Source organism: Bubalus bubalis, chromosome 7, assembly GCF_019923935.1.
Source record: "Bubalus bubalis isolate 160015118507 breed Murrah chromosome 7, NDDB_SH_1, whole genome shotgun sequence".
Lineage (NCBI taxonomy): Eukaryota > Metazoa > Chordata > Mammalia > Artiodactyla > Bovidae > Bubalus > Bubalus bubalis.
Genome location: NC_059163.1, coordinates 52,637,948 through 52,658,986, shown reverse-complemented (window position 1 = coordinate 52,658,986; position 21,039 = coordinate 52,637,948). Strand labels below are relative to the sequence as shown.

The 21,039-nt window shown below is 37.4% G+C and overlaps 1 protein-coding gene across 2 annotated transcripts in view; it reads right to left on the bottom strand.

Annotated features, from left to right (window-relative positions):
* GABRG1 (gamma-aminobutyric acid type A receptor subunit gamma1) overlaps positions 1-19,127 on the bottom strand; it is a 92,982-nt gene extending 73,855 nt beyond the window's left edge. Inside the window, exon 1 of one of the 2 annotated variants that reach the window (XM_045166296.1) lies at positions 18,436-19,127. In XM_045166296.1, coding sequence (XP_045022231.1) covers positions 18,436-18,539 — 104 coding nt within the window. In that variant the 5' untranslated portion in view covers positions 18,540-19,127. The remainder of the gene's footprint in view (positions 1-18,435) is intronic. The other variant, XM_006056285.4, reaches the window with a different exon arrangement.
* Positions 19,128-21,039: the final 1,912 nt, after the last annotated feature.

The following is a 21,039-nucleotide window of genomic DNA, read 5'->3' as shown; positions in this document are numbered from 1 at the left end:
TAGTTAGCAAGTGCATTCGGATTGTGCATGTGTAGGATGCTTAGTCTCTGCCTTGTGTTCTGAGAAGTTAGAATGATAATTTCAAAGAATCACACACGCTCTCTCTGATGAAAAAGATTTTCTAACAGGTATGCTTACTCTTCAATCCAATGCTTTCATTCATTTATAGCAGAAATAACAAGTGCTACAAACATGTTAACTACAGAAAACATAAAGACAAATAAAACTGTATTCCTGATCTAAATGATCTTCCTGTTATTTAGTCACTAAGTCGTGTCCGATTTTTTGGAACCCCATGTACTATAGCCCACCAGGCTCCTCTGTCCGTGAGATTTTCAAGGCGAGAATACCAGAGTGGGTTGCCATTTCCTCCTCCAGGGGATCTTCCCAACCCAGGGATCGAACCCGAGTCTCCCACACTGGCAGGAAGATTCTTTATCACTGATCCACCAGGGAAACCCCTAAATGACATTATTTTCTATTAAAGGAGATAATTATTCAAACAATCGGGCTTCTGTGGTAGGTCAGCTGGTAGAGAATCTGCCTGCAATGCACTGCGGTATTCTTGGGCTTCCCTGTGGCTCAGACAGTAAAAATCCACCTGTAACGCAAGAGATCTAGGTTCAATCCCTCAGTCAAGAAGATCCCCTGGAGGAGAGCATGGCAACCCACTCCAGTATTCTTGCCTGGAGAATCCCCATGGACAGGGGAGCTTGGGAGGTTATAGTCCGTGGTGTCTCAAAGAGTCAGACATGACTGAGCAACTAAGCACAGCACAGCACATTCAAACAATACAGAAAACCATTATATACAAAGATGCTTATCACAGTGTTATGTGTAGTAGCACAAACTTTAAACAGTAAGATCATGTTTAAGTAAATTATTATATGCCTATAGCGTCTAATGGATTTATCCATTCAATTGGTGATTGTGAAGTGTCTTGTAAAAATATAAAATTAGTTTCATAATTGAATGTTATATACAAAGTAACACATAATAATTTGCTTTTATCAAACCCTAGGTATAAAATAACTAAAATATTTAACAAGAAAGTAGCATAATGAATATATTAAGTGTTCTATACTCATGGAGCTATAGAAAATTTAATTTTTTCTGTATATTAATAGTATGCAGCTATAATTTTGTAATATAAATACATGAAAAGCAGTTCATTTGACGTTAATACCTACCTAAAAATGAACTGCCTCTTCCTATATACCAGATAATGCCCTGAAATAAATTTCTAATCATAAAAATTAAATAATTAAATAGAGGCTTTTATGGAGAGAAGTAGAGCTTTATACTCTGCCAGGAAAATGAATATGGCAGCCCTAAAATGTTGCCACTCGGCTTTCCTGGGATGGGAATATGGTTTACTGACAGCCCAGGTGCCAGTTCTCTGGACCAGCACTGTGTCTGCACCAGATCCAAGCTCCCCTGGGCAGCTTTCAGGCAATAACTCCACACTGTGGCAATGGTTGGAGAAGGCAATGGCACCCCACTCCAGTACTCTTGTCTGGAAAATCCCATGGACAGAAGAGCCTGGTGGACTGCAGTCCATAGGGTCACAAAGAGTCGGACACGACTGAGCGACTTCACTTTCACTTTTCACTTTCATGCATTGGAGAAGGAAATGGCATCCCATTCCAGTGTTCTTGCCTGGAGAATCCCAGGGACGGGGGAGCCTGGTGGGCTGCCGTCTATGGGGTCGCATAGAGTCGAACACGACTAAAGCGACTTAGCAACAGCAACGGCAGTGGCAATGGTAGTACAGACCCATTCCTGCAGGACGAGGGACCTCTCTACAGGGCAGCTATGGCTGGATGAATCCAGAAGGCCTGACTAAAGTTTGTTGAGAGGGCATTCTATTCTGAGACTCTTTTGAATCAAACATCTTCTTTGCCCTATACTTTCATAGGGGTCAGATCTCCATTATTATCTGAAGGCTCTCTCTGCTTATTTCTACTTTCTCTCCTTTACCCTGCTGGGCATTTCTCTCAAAAATCTCTTACATGTCTAATCCCATCTTGGCATCTGCTTCTCTGAGGCTTTTGCATCTCACATTCCTTAACTGACCCTTGTGATCAGATACTAAAGAAAGTTTGTTGAGTCACCTGCATCAATATTGGGCTTCCCTGACAGCTCAGTTGGTAAAGAATCCACCTGCAATGCAGGAGACCCTGTTTTGATTCCTGGATTGGGAGGATCCACTGAGAAGGGATAGGCTACCCACTCCAGTATTTTTGGGCTTCCCTGTCGCTCAGTTGGTAAAGAATCAGTCTGTATTTATGTCTTACTAAGCTATTTTAATACATTTACAAGTCTGATTATAGTAAATACATAGTAAATTATTCGATGTAAAAATACTTTAATGAGTATATTACTCTTCCTAATACAATAAGTAAAAGTTTAAACTTATGATAACTAAGAGATAAGTATAGACAAGATATGCTAATGCATATAATCATGAAAGAGTTCATCTCTACAGCTAGAAATATATATATATATATAAAGTCAATCAATCAATATAATTTTTCATAAATAGGGTAAACATTCATCAAGATTTGCCCAGGACAATCTTGATTTATACCTGTTGTCCTAGAATAATTATAATTAGTACCCTCTTTTACTCAAAGAAAGCCTAATTTGAATTATAAATTGTATAGCCACCCTGTATATAGTTCATATGAAGTTGACTTCAATGCAGGTGTCCTTGTTCTGACATCTGAGGAAGACCCTTCCATTAATCTGTTAAGACAGTGCAGATGAAACTCAAAAGCCAGGCCTCATCGGTAAACTGTTGCTCATGACAAATTAGTGTTTTTTTATAAACATCAGATACATTTCCATAAGTCAACTGACAGATTCCAGGGAAGAAATATAATGTTCTAATGCTTCTAAGTAGACTATATCTTAAAGTCAAAGCTTACAGGAGCTAACTTTTAAAGAGTATTTATAGGCACTGATTTTAATTTAAAAGTCAGAGAAAATACAATTTTTAAAATTCAATTATTTTTCTTCTTTTTGCCTTTATATTCTCACCACTTATTTCTTTATTATAGAGTTCTTTGTAGGGTACTGATGCTGACTCATTTTCATTGTTCATAAATGTTGGTAGGGAAGCAAAATAAGTAAGAGTGATAGATAACAATGTTACAGATTTGAACCTTCAGAGGTGAAATGATAGTCCACTCAATTCTGTGATTATCTAATAAGCACAAACGAATTTGGGACCCATCACTTAAGGCACTAGAGAGGAATGCTTTGGAAATCTGAAGAGGGAGAAGGGAAGCATGCCTAGAGTATTAAGTAAGTGTATTCCACCCTGTGCTTTCAGTCTATTCAGTGCTTAACTCTACCATAAAATTTACTTGTTTATGGTGTTCTATAAGCTCCTTGAAAGCCGGGGCTAAGATTTTCAATATGAAAACATTGTTGCTTAGCCTGACATTTAATGTGCACAATAAAAAAAAAATTCACTAAATAAATAAATAATAATGTAAAGAATATTAGAAATCATCTTGATGTTCATAGGTAAAATTATAGTGAATAAAGAAAATAAACAACTAAGAACTGTAAACATTGGCCTTAATCAGATAATTCATTATTGTTCAGTTCAGTACAGTCACTCAGTCATGTCCGACACTTTGCGACCCCATGGACTGCAGCACACCAGGCTTCCCAGTCCATCACCAACTCCCGGAGCTTACTCAAACTCATGTCTACCATGTCGGTGATGCCATTCAACCATTTCATCCTCTGTCATCCCCTTCTCCACCTGCGTTCAATCTTTCCCAGCATCAGGGTCTTTTCCAATGAGTTGGTTCTTTGCATCAGGTGTCCAAAGTATTGGAGTTTCAGGTTCAGCATCAGTCCTTCCAATAAATATTCAGGACTGATTTCCTTTAGGATTGACTGGTTGGACCTCCTTGCAGTCCAAGGGACTCTCAAGAGTCTCCTGCAACACCACAGTTCAAAAGCATCAGTTCTTTGGTGCTCAGCTTTCTTTGTAGTCCACCTCTCACATCCATACATGACTACTGGAAAAACCATAGCTTTGATTAGATGGACTTTTGTTGGTAAAGCAATAAAAAATGTCTCTGCTTTTTAATATGCTGTCTAGGTTGGTCATAGCTTTGCTTCCATGGAGCAAGCATCTTTTAATTTCATGGCTGCAGTCACCATCTACAGTGATTTTGGAGTCCCCAAAAATAAAGTCTGTCACTCTTTCCACTGTTTCCCCATCTATTTGCCATGAAGTGATGGGACTGGATGCCATGATCTTAGTTTTCTGAATGTTGAGTTTTAAGCCAACCTTTTCACTCTCCTCTTTCACTTTCATTAAGAGGCTCTTTAGTTCTTCTTTGCTTCTTGCCATAAGGGTGTCATCTGCATATCTGAGGTTATTGATATTTCTCCCAGAAATCTTGATTCAGCTTGTGCTTTTTCCAGGCCAGCATTTCACATGATGCACTCTGCATATATGTTAAATAAGCAGGGTGATAATATACAACCTGATGTATTCCTTTCCTGATTTGGAAACAGTCTGCAGTTCCATGTCCAGTTCTAACTGTTGCTTCTTGACCTGCATACATTATTGTAATTTTTACCTAATATAAAATTAATTTTAAAAACACAGTAGCTTTCTCATCCTAGTACTAATCTATCATAAAGTTCAGAAAAAACAATGCAATACAATCTAAAAAACAGTTACAAAAATATCGCCAAAAAGGTGTACATCTTATGTGAGGAAACTAAAAAACTAATTGAAGCATATAAGAATAGAAAAAATAAATGCAAAGCAAATATTTTGGCTATAAAACAGTCATATTAATATATAATTCTCAAAATAGTTTATAAATCTAAGAAATCTATATTTTAAAATTTTTGTTGACGTATTGCAGAAACTAAACCAATATTGTAAAGCAATTAACCTTCAATTAAAAATAAATTAACAAAAAGAAAGCTTCCTATGTAAAATGTTAAAATCTTATACTGTAATTAATCCTCAATATGAGGATTACAAGAAATTTTTGAAAAATATATTGTGAGATGAAATTTGCCTTGCCAGAATAAAGAGAAAAACAGTAAATTTACTGTAATCAAAACCATATTGTGGTAATACATAAAGAAATCAGTGAGAACGAAATCAAACATTCAAAGTGATATACCAAATGTCCAGAAATTCAGTATATGATAAATGTGACTAGTCAGCTTAGAAATGAGAGCATGAATAATTCAGTAAACGCCTGTTAAAACATTTAGAAAAAATAAATTACTACTTACATAATAAATTACTAATATACCCAGGTGGGACTAGTGGTAAAGCACCCGCCTGCCAATGCAGGAGAAACAAGAGATGTGGTTAGATCCCTGGATCTGGAAGATCCCTGTAGAAGGAAATGGCAACCCATTCCAGTAGTCTTGCCTGGGAAATCCCATAGACAGAGGGGCCTGGAGGGCTATAGTCCATGGGATCGCAAAGAGTCAGAAGCAACTGAAGTGACTCAGCATGCATACTAAAGATCAAAATATAATAAAGTATAAAACAATTAAAGAAAATATCAAAAATATTTATTTTCTAACTTTTTGGGGTAAGGAGTTCTTTCTACACAACATGTTGTCAAATCAGGAGAATAAAAAAACTGACAAAAAAAATAATAAATTATGGAGGACATTAGACAGAGACGACCCAGAGGGATGGAATGGGGAGGGAGGAGGGAGGAGGGTTCAGGATGGGGAACACATGTATACCTGTGGCGGATTCATTTTGATATTTGGCAAATCTAATACAGTTATGTAAAGTTTAAAAATAAAATAAAATTAAAAAAAAAATAATAATAATAATAATAAATTATGGAGGACATTAGACAGAATTCAGACAAAAACTAGAGACGAGGGATAAAAACAAAGATATTTACAACATAACTTGTACAGGAATTTCAGAGGGAAGAGAAGACTAATAAATATATGAAATTATGCTAATATTTACTGGTAGCAAGGGAAAATAAGTTTAAACTATGGCAAATTTTAGCCATAACACTGGCAAAACATTAAAAGTTTTGGTACTCGTATATTCAGTACCAGCAATTATATAGATAAATGGCATTTTTATAACCATTTCTGTTCAGTCACTCAGTCATGTTTGACTCTTTGTGACCACATGGACTGAAGCACACCAGGTTTCCCCACCCTTCACTATCTCCTGGAGTTTCCTCAAACTCATGTCCATTGAGTTGATGATGCCATAAACAGAATAAACTACTTTAATAGAACAAATTGGGTAACTTGGAAATACTGATGAAGTATAAAATTAAAACACGAGAATCCCATGGACAGAGGAGCCTGTGCAGGCAACAGTGCATAGGGTTGGATGCATGGAGTCAAACATGACTAAAGTGACAACACACATGCAAGCACATGTGTATATATGAACACGGTAATAAAAAAGCCATGTTCCCTGGAAGAAAAACTAGGACCAACCTAGACAGCATATTAAAAAGCAGAGACATTACTCTGCCAACAAAGGTCTGTCTAGTCAAGGCTATGGTTTTTCCAGTGGTCATGTATGGATGTGAGAGTTGGACCGTAAAGAAAGCTGAGCACCGAAGAATTGATGCTTTTGAACTGTGGTGTTGGAGAAGACTCTTGAGAGTCTCTTGGACTGCAAGAGACCAAACTATTCAATCCTAAAAGAAATCAGTCCTAAATAGTGATTGGAAGGATTGATGGTGAAGCTGAAACTCCAACACTTTGGCCACCTGATGCAAAGAAGTGATTCATTGAAAAAACTCTGAAGCTGGGAAAGATTGAAGGCAGGAGGAGAAGGAAATGACAAAGGATGAGATGGTTGGATGGCATCACTGCCTCAATGGACATGAGTTTGAGAAAGCTCCAGGAGTTGGTGCTGTACAGGAAAGCTGAGGTGCTGCAGTCCACAGGGTCACAAAAAGTTGGGACACGACTAAGCAACTGAACTGAACTGAGATACTTAGTCCCTCCTTTTAATGATGATGTGGTATTCTATGTTACAGAAGTATCATAATTTATTCAGTTAGTACGTAAACAGTGAAAAGGAACTAAAAAGCCTCTTGATAAAGGTGAAGGAGGAGAGCAAAAGAGCTAGCTTAAAACTAAATATTAAAAAAATTAAGATCACAGCATCTGGCTGTGATTCACTTCAGTCAGTTCAGTTCAGTCACTCAGTTGTATCCAACTGTTTGCAACCACATGAATCGCAGCACGCCAGGCCTCCCTGTCCATCACCAACTCCCAGAGTTCACTCACACTCACGTCCATCGAGTCAGTGATGCCATCCAGCCATCTCATCCTCTGTTGTCCCCTTCTCCTCCTGCCCCCAATCCCTCCCAGCATCAGGGTCTTTTCCAATGAGTCAACTTTTCGCATGAGGTGGCCAAAGTACCAGAGTTTCAGCTTTAGCATCAGTCCTTCCAAAGAAATCCCAGGGCTGATCTCCTTCAGAATGGACTGGTTGGATCTCCTTGCAGTCCAAGGGACTCTCAAGAGTCTTCTCCAACACCACAGTTTAAAAGCATCAATTCTTCAGCGCTCAGCTTTCTTCACAGTCCAACTCTCACATCCATACATGGCCACTGGAAAAACCATAGCCTTGACTAGACGGACCTTTGTTGGCAAAGTAATGTCTCTGCTTTTTAATATGCTATCTAGGTTGGTCATAACTTTCCTTCCAAGGAGCAAGTGTCTCTTACTTCATGGCAAATAGAGGGGGAAAAGTTGGAAGTAGTGACAGATTTCCTTTTCCTGGGCTCTAAAATCACTGTGAATGGTGACTGCAGCCATGAAATCAGAAGACATTTTCTTCTTGACAGGAAAGCTATGACAAACCTAGACAGTGTGTTGAAAAGCAGAGACATTACTCTGCCGACAAAGACTGTAGTCAAGGCTATGGTCTTCCCAGTGGTCATGTATGGTTGTGAAAGCTGGACAGTAAAGAAGGCAGAGCAATGAAAAATTGATGCCTTGAACTATGGTGCTGGAGAAGACTCTTGAGAGTCCCTTTGACAGCAAGGAGATCAAATCAGTCAATCTTAAGGGAAATCAACCCTGAATACTCATTGGAAGGACTGATGCTGAAGATGAAATTCCAGTATTTTGGTTATCTGATGCAAACACCTGACCAATTGGAAAGGTTCCTGATGCTGGGAAAGATTGAGTACAGACAGAGAAGATGGTATCAGAGGATGAGATGGCTGGATGGAATCACCGATGCAATGGACATGAATTTGGGCAAATTTTGGGAGATGGTGAGGGACAGGGAGGCCTGGCATGCTGAAATCCATGGGGCTGCAAAAATTCAGAATGGGCTTCTGAACAACAACAACAACTAAGTATATATATAAATCTAGAAAAATACCTTTGATATTAGTTGTGTGACAAAAACAAGTGTTAGATTTCATTTGTACAAAAAATGTACACACAAATGTGTGTACACATACTTGTTTAAACTTACAGAAAAATCTGGAGGCATAGGCTTTAAATGGCTAAGTAATTTTGATAAGTAGAAACGTAATAAGTATTATTCTATTATTATTAACATTACATGGTCAAAAACATTATGACACTAGGGAAAAAAGTTTTATTTTTCCCATGTACTTCAACGACATATAGGAGAAGGAAATGGCAACCCACTCCAGTATTCTTGCCTGGAGAATCCCAGCGACAGAGGAGCCTGGTGGGCTGCTGTCTATGGGGTTGCACAGAGTCAGACACGACTGAAGTGACTTAGCAGCAGCAGCAGCAACATATATGTATATCACTAAGAGATTATTTAAATTATTTAAGAAAATAAAGAAAAATAAATTCTAATTATCTGTGGAAAAAACCTTAAAATATTTTATGTCCACAGAATAGAATAGAAATTGGATTAAATATTAATGATTCTACAATTTGAGATGTGGAATATTAGTCTAGAAGAAAAAATAAAATATGATATCTTCATACACTGTGAACTTTATGTGACTTTCTTGATAAAGTAGGATACATAGAATCTGTCAAACTACATTAAGGTTAACAAATTAATGACCATAGAGATTGCTTGGGCACACAGTGCTTCATTCTTAGTTTCAAAAAGGAGTATAACAAATTCCTAAATCTAGTAGAACATAATTTGATCTGATTAGACTAGATATAGGAATGTAGAGTTATAATAGTTAATAAGAAAAGGGAAAGACTCATATCAGAATATATTTTTAAAAAATTAATTAGTATAGTGACATATATTTAGAAAGAGAACAAAAAGAGAAAATTACAAAATAAAGCAGCTTATTTTTTCTTAACATCTTTGCTCATAGTTATGAAATTCTCATGGTTTAGTGATTGATCCAAAAATACTAATAATAAAACAATGTTTTATGCAAGTTTTTGGATTTTTTATTTGCTTTGTTTGACACACCAATTCTATTTTCTTGAAACAGAGTTTGTAAAATTGTAAACCATGATTCCAAAGAATAATATTTAGGGGGGATTATAAATGTTTTTTGAGCCTGTTTCCAAGTGAATATTTTTTTGAGGAAGGAAAATAAACCATAATTTTCTTCAGTCTATTAAAAAATTACTGCTGGATTGAAAGTATATTAGAATGAACACCAAATTTTTCATTATTTCATTTTATATTCATAGAACACAACATAACATAAATTAGACTTAGAAACAATATAACTCTTCATGACATTCACATTCTCTAAGACTTTGATGCTCAGATAAATTATATAAGGCTGCTAAAATTTTTGCAAAATTGAGGCATAATATTGAGGTTATTAAACTATAAAAGATATGAAAAGATCTTTAAATGGAAGAAATAAATGGGAATTTGTTCTTCTGAATGCAAAAAGGTATACTTTTTCCTGAGTCTTGAGATCGTAAAATAAGAGGTAAAATATTTTCACTGACATAAGTATCTTCTCAGAACTTTCACTTTAAAAGGGAGAGAATACAAATGAGTAGAACAGAAACAACAAAACACTCTCATCAACTACAGTTATGACAATCTGAAGGTTTTCAGAAAGAATTGTTACTAAGGAAATGACAGGAACAAATGTACACTCATAAGTCACCTGCACAGAGTAAGAAATCAGTTTAAAGAACACAGATGTCTGATTAAAACTTAATCTAACCAATAGAGCTACCTTGTTTCAGTCAATATGACTCTTTAGTATAAAAGTAATCCTTGTTCAAAACCCTCTACTACATGTGTTGGAAAATTATTCTGATAGTTCTACACATCTAGGATGACTGACAGAGAAGGCAATGGCACCCCACTCCAGTACTCTTGCCTGGAAAATCCCATGGATGGAGGAGCCTGGTAGGCTGCAGTCCATGGGGTCACTAAGAGTCAGACATGACTGAGCGACTTCACTTTCACTTTTCACTTCCATGCATTGGAGAAGGAAATGGCAACCCACTCCAGTGTTCTTCCTGGAGAATCCCAGGGACAGGGGAGCCTGGTGGGCTGCCGTCTATGGGGTAGTACAGAATCGGACACAACCCAAGCGACTTAGCAGCAGCAATAGCAAGATGACTGAGAGGTGAATGATGTGCCTTTATTAAAGCAGTTCTCAAATTCTGCAAACACGAATCATGGTCCTAGTAACATACCCAAAGATTAACTTGTTTTCCAGAACCCTTGATTCAATAGTCTTATAGTTAATCATACCCTGATCACAACAATGCTAAAATTTTATATTAAACCTAATTTTCTAATCATAAGCCTTCTGATATGCCCATCCATCTACAGGTTGAAGTTCAGAGTCTTTGTTAACTTTCTTTCTATATCCCTGTGTTACTCAAAATATTTGTCTAAAAGTAAGGAGAAATGTTAAATCTCCAAATGGATTGTATTTAGGAGAAAAGGATTCCTACAGTTCAGAAATTTACTATTTAACTAAATTATATAGATTTTAACAGGATGTTAGAAAGTGAAAGTCACTCAGTCGTGTCCAACTCTTTGTGACCCCATGGACTATACAGTCCATGGAATTTTCTAGGCCAGAATACTGGAGTGGGTAGCCCTTCTCTTCTCCAGGGTATCTTCCCTACCCAGGGATAGAACCCAGGTCTCCTGCATTGTGGGCAGATTCTTTACCAGCTGAGCCATAAGGGAAGCCCAAGAATACTAGAGTGGGTAGCCTATCCCTTCTCCAGCAGATCTTCCCCACCCAGGAATTGAACCAGGTTCTCCTGTGTTATAGGCGGATTCTTTATCAACTAAACTGTCAGGGAAGCATTGCCATTTTAATGAAACACATTAAATGACCAAAGTAAAGAATATCCTGGGAATATAGTCTTCAAAAGGCTCACCAAAATGTGAGGCCATATCTCTGGCCACAGAATATAATGTTCTCTCTCTATGCATATTTTTTACTAACACTAACGCTGTCATATGAACTTATGCATATGACAGCTAAGAATATTAGTCTTTTCCTAGAGTTGCAACTGATGCCAGTCTCCTTGATACCTCTTTATAGCTCATCTAGAATTCTGAGGAAGAGTTACAGTATTTTACTGTTTTTGCTTTTATATTGACAGACCATCTCAACACTAACTACTAGAATTTAAGTCCACGGGGGTTGGGGCTGTGCCTTCTTTGCCCAGCACATATACTATCACATATATGTCCTGTCTAAAATATACAAACATTACTAAAAGACTATGTCTTGCTTACCACTGTATCCCAGTTCCCAGACTCTGATTAATAAATATTAGGCACTGAGTAAATATTTGTTGAATGAATGCTAATGTTTAATAACTGATTACTAAATTAATAGCTAAGACTCTTTCCTGAAACATGGGGCTTCAGTTGGCTAAACTATTTTAGTACAGATAGAATTAGATCCTGAGCTATTTAAAAAGAAGAAAACCATAGATTTCATCTCCTGCTAACAAGTTTCTGCTAAAAGTCTAGTGATAAGGCATCCATTACTTTGTTAGAAGACTTTTGTATGGATGAAAATCTGTCTTCACATAGCTTTCACTACTTAGTTATGGATTGTTTATAACATCTATAATTAGTAAATTCAAGCATGATTTTCTCTGGCATCCTTAAGAATATAAGATGCCTCAATACAAGTTTCCTGAATTCCAAATTCTCACTTTTAACTCTTTATCCAGTGGGGTTTTTTCCTAGATCAAGAAGTCCAGTTTGTTGAAGTTTTTTTCCCTAAAATAATTAATCCAGCACTGCACATAATATTCTAGATTATGTGTCAGGTACACAGTGGATAGTGTACCTACTGTGCTTCTCTCAATCACACTCAAGTGTCTCCTCCCCTCTCTTCTCTCTGCTCCTCTCTTTTTCTCTACTTTCCCTTCCTCATCCTTTCCCTCCATCCCTTGCTTTCCTCATCCACAGTTATGTTAATGGCTTTGATTTACATGGCATTTGTAATCTTAGAGGAAAGGTGATTAAAAATTCAGGTTCTGTGCAGAGAGCACATGGATCTGAGTCATGGATTCAGCATTATCAGCAAGATGATCTTTGCTGCTGTTTATTTAGTGGCTCTACTATGTATTATTTTGGGCTTCCCTGATAGCTCAGTTGGTAAAAAGAATCCGCCTGCAATACGGGAGACCTGGGTTCATCCCTGGGTTGGGAAGATCCCCTGGAGAAGGGATAGGCTACCCACTTCAGTATCCTGGTCTGAAGAATTCCATGGACTATACAGTCCATGGGGCTGCAAAGAGTCGGACACGACTGAGTGACTTTCACTTTATTTCTATGTATTATTTAGTGCCTACTCTGTATTATTTAGGGGGGCCCCCAAATCACTGCAGATGGTTACTGCAACCACAAAATTAAAAGACCCTTGTTCCTTGGAAGAAAAACTATGACCAACCTAGATAGCATATTAAAAAGCAAAGGCATTATTTTTCAAACAAAGGTCCATCCAGTCAGAGCTATGGTTTTTCCAGTAGTCATGTATGGATGTGAGAGATGGACCATAAAGAAAGCTAAACACTGAAGAATTGATGCTTTTGAACTGTGGTGTTGAAGAAGAAGTTTGAGAGTCCCTTAGACTTCAAGGAGATACAACCAGTGAATCCTAAAGGAAATCAGTCCTGAATATTCATTGGAAGGACTGATGCTGAGGCTGAAACTCCAATCCTTTGTCCACCTGATGCAAAGAACTGATTCATTGGAAAAGACTCTGATGCTGGGAAAGATTGAAGGTGGCAGGAGAAGAGGATGACAGGATGAGATGGTTGGATGGCTTCACCAACTCGATGGACATGAGTCTGAGAAAGCTCTGGGAATTGGTGATGGACAGGGAATGGATGCAGGGTGTGCTGCAGTCCATGGGGTTGCAAAAAGTTGGACATGACTAAGCGACTGAACTGAAGTGAACTGAACTGAACTGAATTTAGCTATGTAGTTGTGTTAAACTCTTTTGTGAACCCATGGACTGTAGCTAGCCAGGCTTCTCTCTCCATGGGATTTTCCAAGCAAGAATACCGGAGTGGGTTGCCATTTCCTCCTTCAGGGGATCTTTCAGACACAGGATCCATGCTATGTCTGCAGCATTGCAGGAGGATTGTTTACCACTGAGATATCTGGCATCTTTCATGAGTTCCTAAAAATTGATGTGCCCTGATTTTTCCATCTGTAAATTTGGGAGAATAATGGTATCTAATCTTTATTTTCCCTTCATGCTTGATTGTAGTTCCACTAAGTAACATTCTAGGTTGAACATGTCTCTTTATTTTGGAGACATTTCCCCCATGGTTTTCTGGTATTGTCAATGAGTAATCTTATGGTGTTCTAATTTTCTTGCCTTGACTGTGATATTTTCTATTAGTACCCTCCAGCCTTAAAAAATAAGCAGGGTGACAATATACAGCCTTGACATACTCCTTTTCCTATTTGGAAACAGTCTGTTGTTCCATGTCCAGTTCTAACTGTTGCTTCCTGACCTGCATACAGGTTTCTCAAGAGGCAGGTCAAGTGGTCTGGTATTCCCATCTCTTTCAGAATTTTCCACAGTTTATTGTGGTCCACAGAGTCAAAGGCTTTGGCATAGTAAATAAAGCAGAAATAGATGTTTTTCTGGGACTCTCTTGCTTTTTATGATCCAGCAGATGTTGGCAATTTGATCTCTGGTTCCTCTGCCTTTTCTAAAACCAGCTTGAACATCTGGAAGTTCACGGTTCATGCATTGCTGAAGCCTGGCTTGGAGAATTTTGAGCATTATGAAACTCCAATACTTTGGCCACCTCATGCAAAGAGTTGACTCATTGGAAAAGACTCTGATACTGGGAGGGATTGGGGGCAGAAGGAAAAGGGGATGACAGAGGATGAGATGGCTGGATGGCATCACCGACTCGATGGACATGAGTTTGAGTGAACTCCGAGAGTTGGTGATGGACAGGGAGGCTGGAGTGCTGTGATTCATGGGGTCGCAAATAGTCAGACATGACTGAGCAACTGAAGTGAACTGAACTGAACCTTAAAAATTTAGACTCCTCTGTTTATCTTTGGAGTTAAGGTATATTTCCTTATTTTGACTACAAGATGTTTCCCTTTGAGTAATATCATAAATCTCAGCCTTAGCAGTGAGTATAACAGTATTACTCATCTAAAACACTGGACACAAGTACTTTCCATATGGCTAGTACTCATGTCTAGTTTATTCACCACTGTAAACCAGCAAGTTGTACTGTGTAGAACATAGCCGGTATTCAGTAAATATTTGTTGAATGAAAGACTGATATTTCTCATAATTCAAAACTGAAAGTGTAAAAGTGTTAGTCACTCAGTAGTATCCAACTTTGTGATCCCATGAACTGTAGCCCATCAGGCTTCTGTCTGTTGAATTCTCCAGGTAACAATATTGGAGTGGATAGCCATTCCATTCTTCAGCGGATCTTCCCCACCCAGTCTCCCGAAATGCAGGTGGATTCTTTACCATCTCCGCCATCAGGGACGCTTCTGATGGCTTTATGGTATCTCTAATTCAAAAGAGATTTAATAATATGAAAAGTAGTTTCATAGTTCAGTTCATTGTAAGATATTTAATAATAATGCACAATAATTCAAGGAGCTTGACTTTAACTAGAATAAATAATTCTAGAGTTACTGTGATTCTGAGAATATCTGTTATGTCATTTGAGTTAAAAATTTAGGTGACATTACTTTGCACAAATTTTCTTTCTTGGTCTTGAAACAAGCTCGAAACGTAGATGTCATTTCTGCTTTTCACAAATGAGGACTCTGCCTCAAAGATTTGTCTGAAATGACCCTAGTGGGAAGGGGTGTAGCTGAAACTAGTGTTATATCTAATGATCAGGTCCAGGATTCTCAGTTGGTAGCATGCATATATGTGAATTAATCTCTAGAGGCCTGTGGCAGTCATTTTATCATATTTTGATAATATCTCAAGAGCCTTTTTTTTTTTTTTTTCAGTTTTCCACCCTGCCTTGCCTCCTCTTGTTTGGGACCCCATTGTCATTATTATTTTCTTAGATAAATCTTAATCACCTGTATATAAATATAAAACACCAGATTTGTCTATTCCATTTTTAAATGAAAAATCAGACATTTCCTTTTGTTGCTTAACCAAAAATGTGTCTCATAGTATATAATGGGATAAAAGGGAAGAAGAGTATACTTGAAAGACTCTATAAACAGGGGATTTATTAATAATGCATTTGCATTTTAGCTTCAAAATTATTTTGTCTCTCATTTCTTCTTAAAATGTCTAATTGTTATAGAACATTATTAGTCATTTTGCCTGTAAGTTTGCACCCATATTTTATTAGAGAATGAAGCAAAAAATCTAAATGTCTAAAGAAAAACCATGTATTATCATCTTCACAAAATATATTACTAAAATTATTTGAAAATAATATATTTTAAAAGCAATTATACTTGAATATTGTCATTTAGGCAAATGATTGCTATACTGTAGGATTATTGATTAAGAAATTGTTTTTAAAAGTAAAAATGAGTTCTCTTCCTTGAGCTCTCTCAAAATATAACTTCTTAGTCAAAGCTCACTGAATTAGTTTAGAACAGCCAAAATCTCACACCACTTTTTCAATTCTTTTACGAAGTCTGATCAAAATGAGGTTGTTTTCAACATTACAAATAAGACAACTCAAGCTTGAGAAAATTTAACCAACTTGCCAAGATGCCACAGAGCCTCACTGAGAATAAAACACAGGAACTGTGACTTCAGGTTTTAGCTACAACAACAGGATCAGTTTTCATAATTCAGCAATATAAAAATCAATAAAATGTCTCTTCTTTATACTCTCGATGAAAACTAATGAGGAAACAAGCTACTATCTCTGATTAGATACAAAAAAAACAATGGCTTCCAATTTGGTAAATTCCAAAATAGGTGACTTTGAAGATTTAATTTAGAAACTGGCATCAGACATCAAAATTCTTAGAAAGAACCATCTGTGGTTAGCTTTAGGAAGGTCTCTCAAAAAAGGAGAAAGCAAGAATAAAATATGAACATAAGTGGTTTATACATGGTTACATCAATTATCTTCAACTAAATATTAAAAGAATGAAAAGTTCATCACAACTGTAGCTACTTTGAAAAGTGAATACATACATTCTCATCATTAAGACCCTAAGAGCTAATTACAACAGCAACATATACCTTTATTTTTTTTTACTATGTATTTATTCACTGGCCAGAAAAATTTATATTCTGTTTGGTACTATGATAAAATAATTCATTTACTTTAGCTGTTAACACATTTGTCTCTCTCTCACTTATCCATAATGGCAAAAAATGCACATGACATTCCTAATTAAAATTTCCCTCTTGAAAACTCCTAAGAAAAGCCAATGACATGACTACTGAGTTATTTTGTTTCAGTTCAAATCTTGGACATATTGTATATGAAAACCTGAAGAAATCATAAATGATCTACTACTCTCCTTCATTTTCTAAATGAAGACACTGTGTTCAGAGAAATTAAGGACTCTTGACACATAGAATCATGTCTCCAGACTACCAGAGTCCATCTCTGTCTACACTACCACAAAACTCTCTATTTCTGAGCAGCTTGAAAGAGAGTTCTGGAACCTTGATAATGCAAATATCCTCAAGAAGAAAATATATTATTTAAAACCAAACATCTCTTTAGAAAGACAGTATGCCCTTTAGTAAGCAGCTTGTCTATTAGGTCGCAAAAGAAACTTGCACATGGAGTGATAAAGGAGCATACAGGTTGCTATTTTAGAAAACCACTGGGAAATCTGTTTTTACTTATGAGAACACAGATTCATTTGCATTATTATGAAGATGCAGGACAGCACTGATATATGGCCTACCAAGGTATCTTTCATAATTTTATAATAGATTCAAAGAAATAAACCAATATGACACACTTAAATATAAGAAGTTATTAATTACATAATATGTTTGTGCCCATACAGAACATTTACGTTTCTAAGGGAAAACTAAAACCGTAATATTTAAAAAACAATGTCAATCATATTCTGGCAAGACTCATATTACTTAGCATACTTTATTCTCTGTTTTTGGAGAGAAAATACAGTTCTGAAGGCCAGTAGTGGCAAAAAAAAAAAGCACTCTAGCTATATGCTAAAAATAATCATAATCATAATAAATTTTAGCAGTGATGCAAGTAGTTATAAAGGCATGTTTCCATCTCTATAGTGATTACATTTTACTCTTGAGTTCTAAACACTGCCCCCCCTTCCCTTTCTGTCATACACATGCGCATACACACACACACACACACACACACACGCGCGCGCGCGCGTGCACACACATGCATCCAGGACATTCACATCAACATAACACTTTCATTTACTTGTACACAGCCAATTAAAATAAAAATCATTCAAAACTGACTCAATAAATTATGCACAATTAATTTCTAACAAATATAACACACTTGCCACCCTGATGGATTTTTTTAGCCATATTTATGATCTTTCTTGACTAAAACTTTGCTAATTTTTTTAGAATAACAAAAAAGTAAAGATAAGGGAAAGAGCAATATTAGTGTATAGAAAAGCATCATACATTCCATGCTGTGTAACAAGTTTCTAAAATAACTTTGTCTTTAAAATGAAGAATCATTCAGAAAGTTCAACAGTGGCATTCATTCACTAAATGCAGTTACAAAATCATTTCTCCCCTCCCTACTTCCAGTAACTGAGTCTTTACTAGTTTCCACTGCGCTTCAAGTCAAAACCAACTGAGCTAATTTCGGTGCTTCACACATAGGCTCATTTCATTCTATCAGAAAATGAGTAGGTCTAATAAAAAAAAAAAAAATAAACTGATGGTAAAATATCCCAAATGTGCCCGGGGAAAAGCAAATTATTTAACCCAGAATGATTTCTAAAGAGAAGCGAGGAGGGAGTGGGTAGATACCAGAGAATAGTTTGAAGTCCTTGATTTTACTCACCAGTTTCCCAGATGCACGGTCAGTAACAGGAACATCAACCTCACCCCTCTCCTTTGATTCCACAGAAGAAAAGGGGAGAAGAGAAGAGCTTTCCAAGAACCCATGGGGATCGCTTTTTCCTCTTAGTTCTCCAGCCAGGACTTTTCCTCCCACCTCAGCTGTAGACTGGTGAGTACAGAAAGGAGAAGGTGGAAAGGCTGTACACCTCCCAACCAGGTAGGATGCGACTCCCAGCGGAATTGAGCAAAGAGAGCCAATCAGACCGAGAGGATGCTGGTAGAAATTAGCTGAAAAAAAGTTGGGCCAATCAACAGCCCAAGGAGGCGGAGCTTCCCCTACTAGAAATCGAGCCCAGTAGGGAAAAGGGCTCTTTTCTTCCTAAAAGAAAAACAAACCTCTTCTCCCTGGCAGCCTCAGAGAAACAGTTGAGTGGCTCTGACAGATTTCTCTCCCTAGGGAAAGGCGGCTTCCTTCTTTTCCCCTAGCCTTCCCCCCTGACCGACTCTATTTCGGGAGTCTCTTTCCTCTCCCGCGTTTGGATTCTGAATCTGTCTTCCAAGAGGGATCCGTGGGGAGCTTGCCATGCCTAATTGGTTTTCCCCAGGCTCGCGAAGGTTCTGCTAATTTTGGTAATTACTGTTGTTACTTTGCGAGGGGCGGTGTCTCATTACTTTTCAGACCCAGCACCTGGCATAATGCCCCACACAAATATGTTCTCGGGAGGTATTGAAATATATAACTGTATGAGTGAATGAGCCAGCTGGGTGCATTCCTGGTAATCACGTTTCCTACCCACCCTACTTCCGTTGCAGTTACAAGTGAGAGGATTTGCTGTCTCCTCGCTCTGGGCACCAAATGATACTAATGAACAATACCAGGCAAGAATTATCTCATTTTACAAAAACATAACAAAAATCCGATTTTAGAGAGATTATTTCAGTCCTAGGAGCTGTAGATCGAATACATGTGTAATCCTTGTTCTCCCCTTTGCGTTTGTTGAGCTCCAGTGTTTGGTACCTAACTTCAGAGGCTCTGCTTTGAGTTTGCAGCAGAGCCCAACAGTTGCTATGGCAACTAGAAAGCCTCTGGCAGCCTGAACAACTGTACAGGCTGACAGTGGTGGCGGTGGAAGCAGGCTCGCTCTGCCCAGCCATCTTCCTCCTCTATGCCCTCCCAGATCGCTGCTTCCCGCAAAACCCGTGGGGTTGGAGCCTTTGGCTGTGTCCTTAATCATCTCACAACTACCTGGAACTGACCAGATTCAAGGATGAAATGCAATTTACCATGGAGTTACCTTAGAGTATTTGTCTCCCCAGCAAATAGTTCAAGGTAGAAGTAACAATGTTTGTGTATGAGTATCTGTTGCTACCCTAGCTTCTGAAATCACTTAAAATGAACTGGATGGGGTAACAAGGTTACAGATATTTTCTTGCCCAGAATAACAGATAGTGAAATACAAGGGCTTTTCTCCTCTTTGGTTCTCCATCTCTTTAGTCTTCTCTGAATATAGGTATTGACTTGCTTATTTTTCTTCTTCTACCCATTAATTACTAAACATTATTCTCTTTCATCAAACCACATTAGTCAAGGTACCTCATACTAAATAATTTGAATAACAATAGTTTCATTATAATAAATTTTGAGAAGAATTGAATACAGTTAAAGGTTGATTTCAAAAGGAATCTGGGTAGTAGTTGTTGTTTTTCTGGCCAATTAAGAATGCACTTTGCATAGCTGTTTAACTGTTTTATTGGGTGCACACACTCATTCACTGCTCTGGTTAGCCAGCAAACTTAGGAATGAATTTATTAGAAGTATGTGGTGAATAACAAATACTTGTCTAGGTGCTCTTTGCATTTTTCAAAGATTAGGTAACTTTTCTGCATATAATCAATATGATATCAATTTGACAATATGATATTGCATATATTTATACAACGGTAGTTGAAAGTTCTCCCATCAAAAATTTTACTCTTATTGTTCTAATGCATAACTGAAAGATGCTGAGAGCCATTACAAAAAATTAATGGAGAGGAAAGCTGAAGGATATATCCTTAGGCTACTATACATTGTTTATTGTTGTAAAAGATAAAGGACTGGAATAATTTCCAAACTGGGAAATTTTCTGTATTTTCTGAAATACACATTTTTGCCAATTTGGGGCTGAAATATTTCAAATTTATTTAAATCCTTTCTTTCAAACAATGTCATGTGACTTTTTATTTCTATGTCTCTTTCTTTGATTTTTCTTTTCCTTTTTGTAACATTTGTCTTCTGGGAAAGGGATCCTATTCTGCTGTCATAGTTAATTATAATTCCCTGTAAACTATGTTAGAGGGATCTGTGCCCTCCAGAACCTGATTTTGTATATCAGCCATGTCTTGACCCTGACAGTCTGTCTCATTTGATTTACTGAATCAGTTGTGTGTGTGTGTGTGTGTGTGTGTGCGCGCGCGCGCGCGTGCGCATAGTGGGAGTTGGGGATGACACACAGTGTGAGCTCTGAAAAAAGCCAAGAAGTAAAACGGTGCTCATCAAACCAACCATAGTGTGTCATAGAAGAGCCTTATGGAGAAACAGATTAGGTGTTTTACACAAATCTAG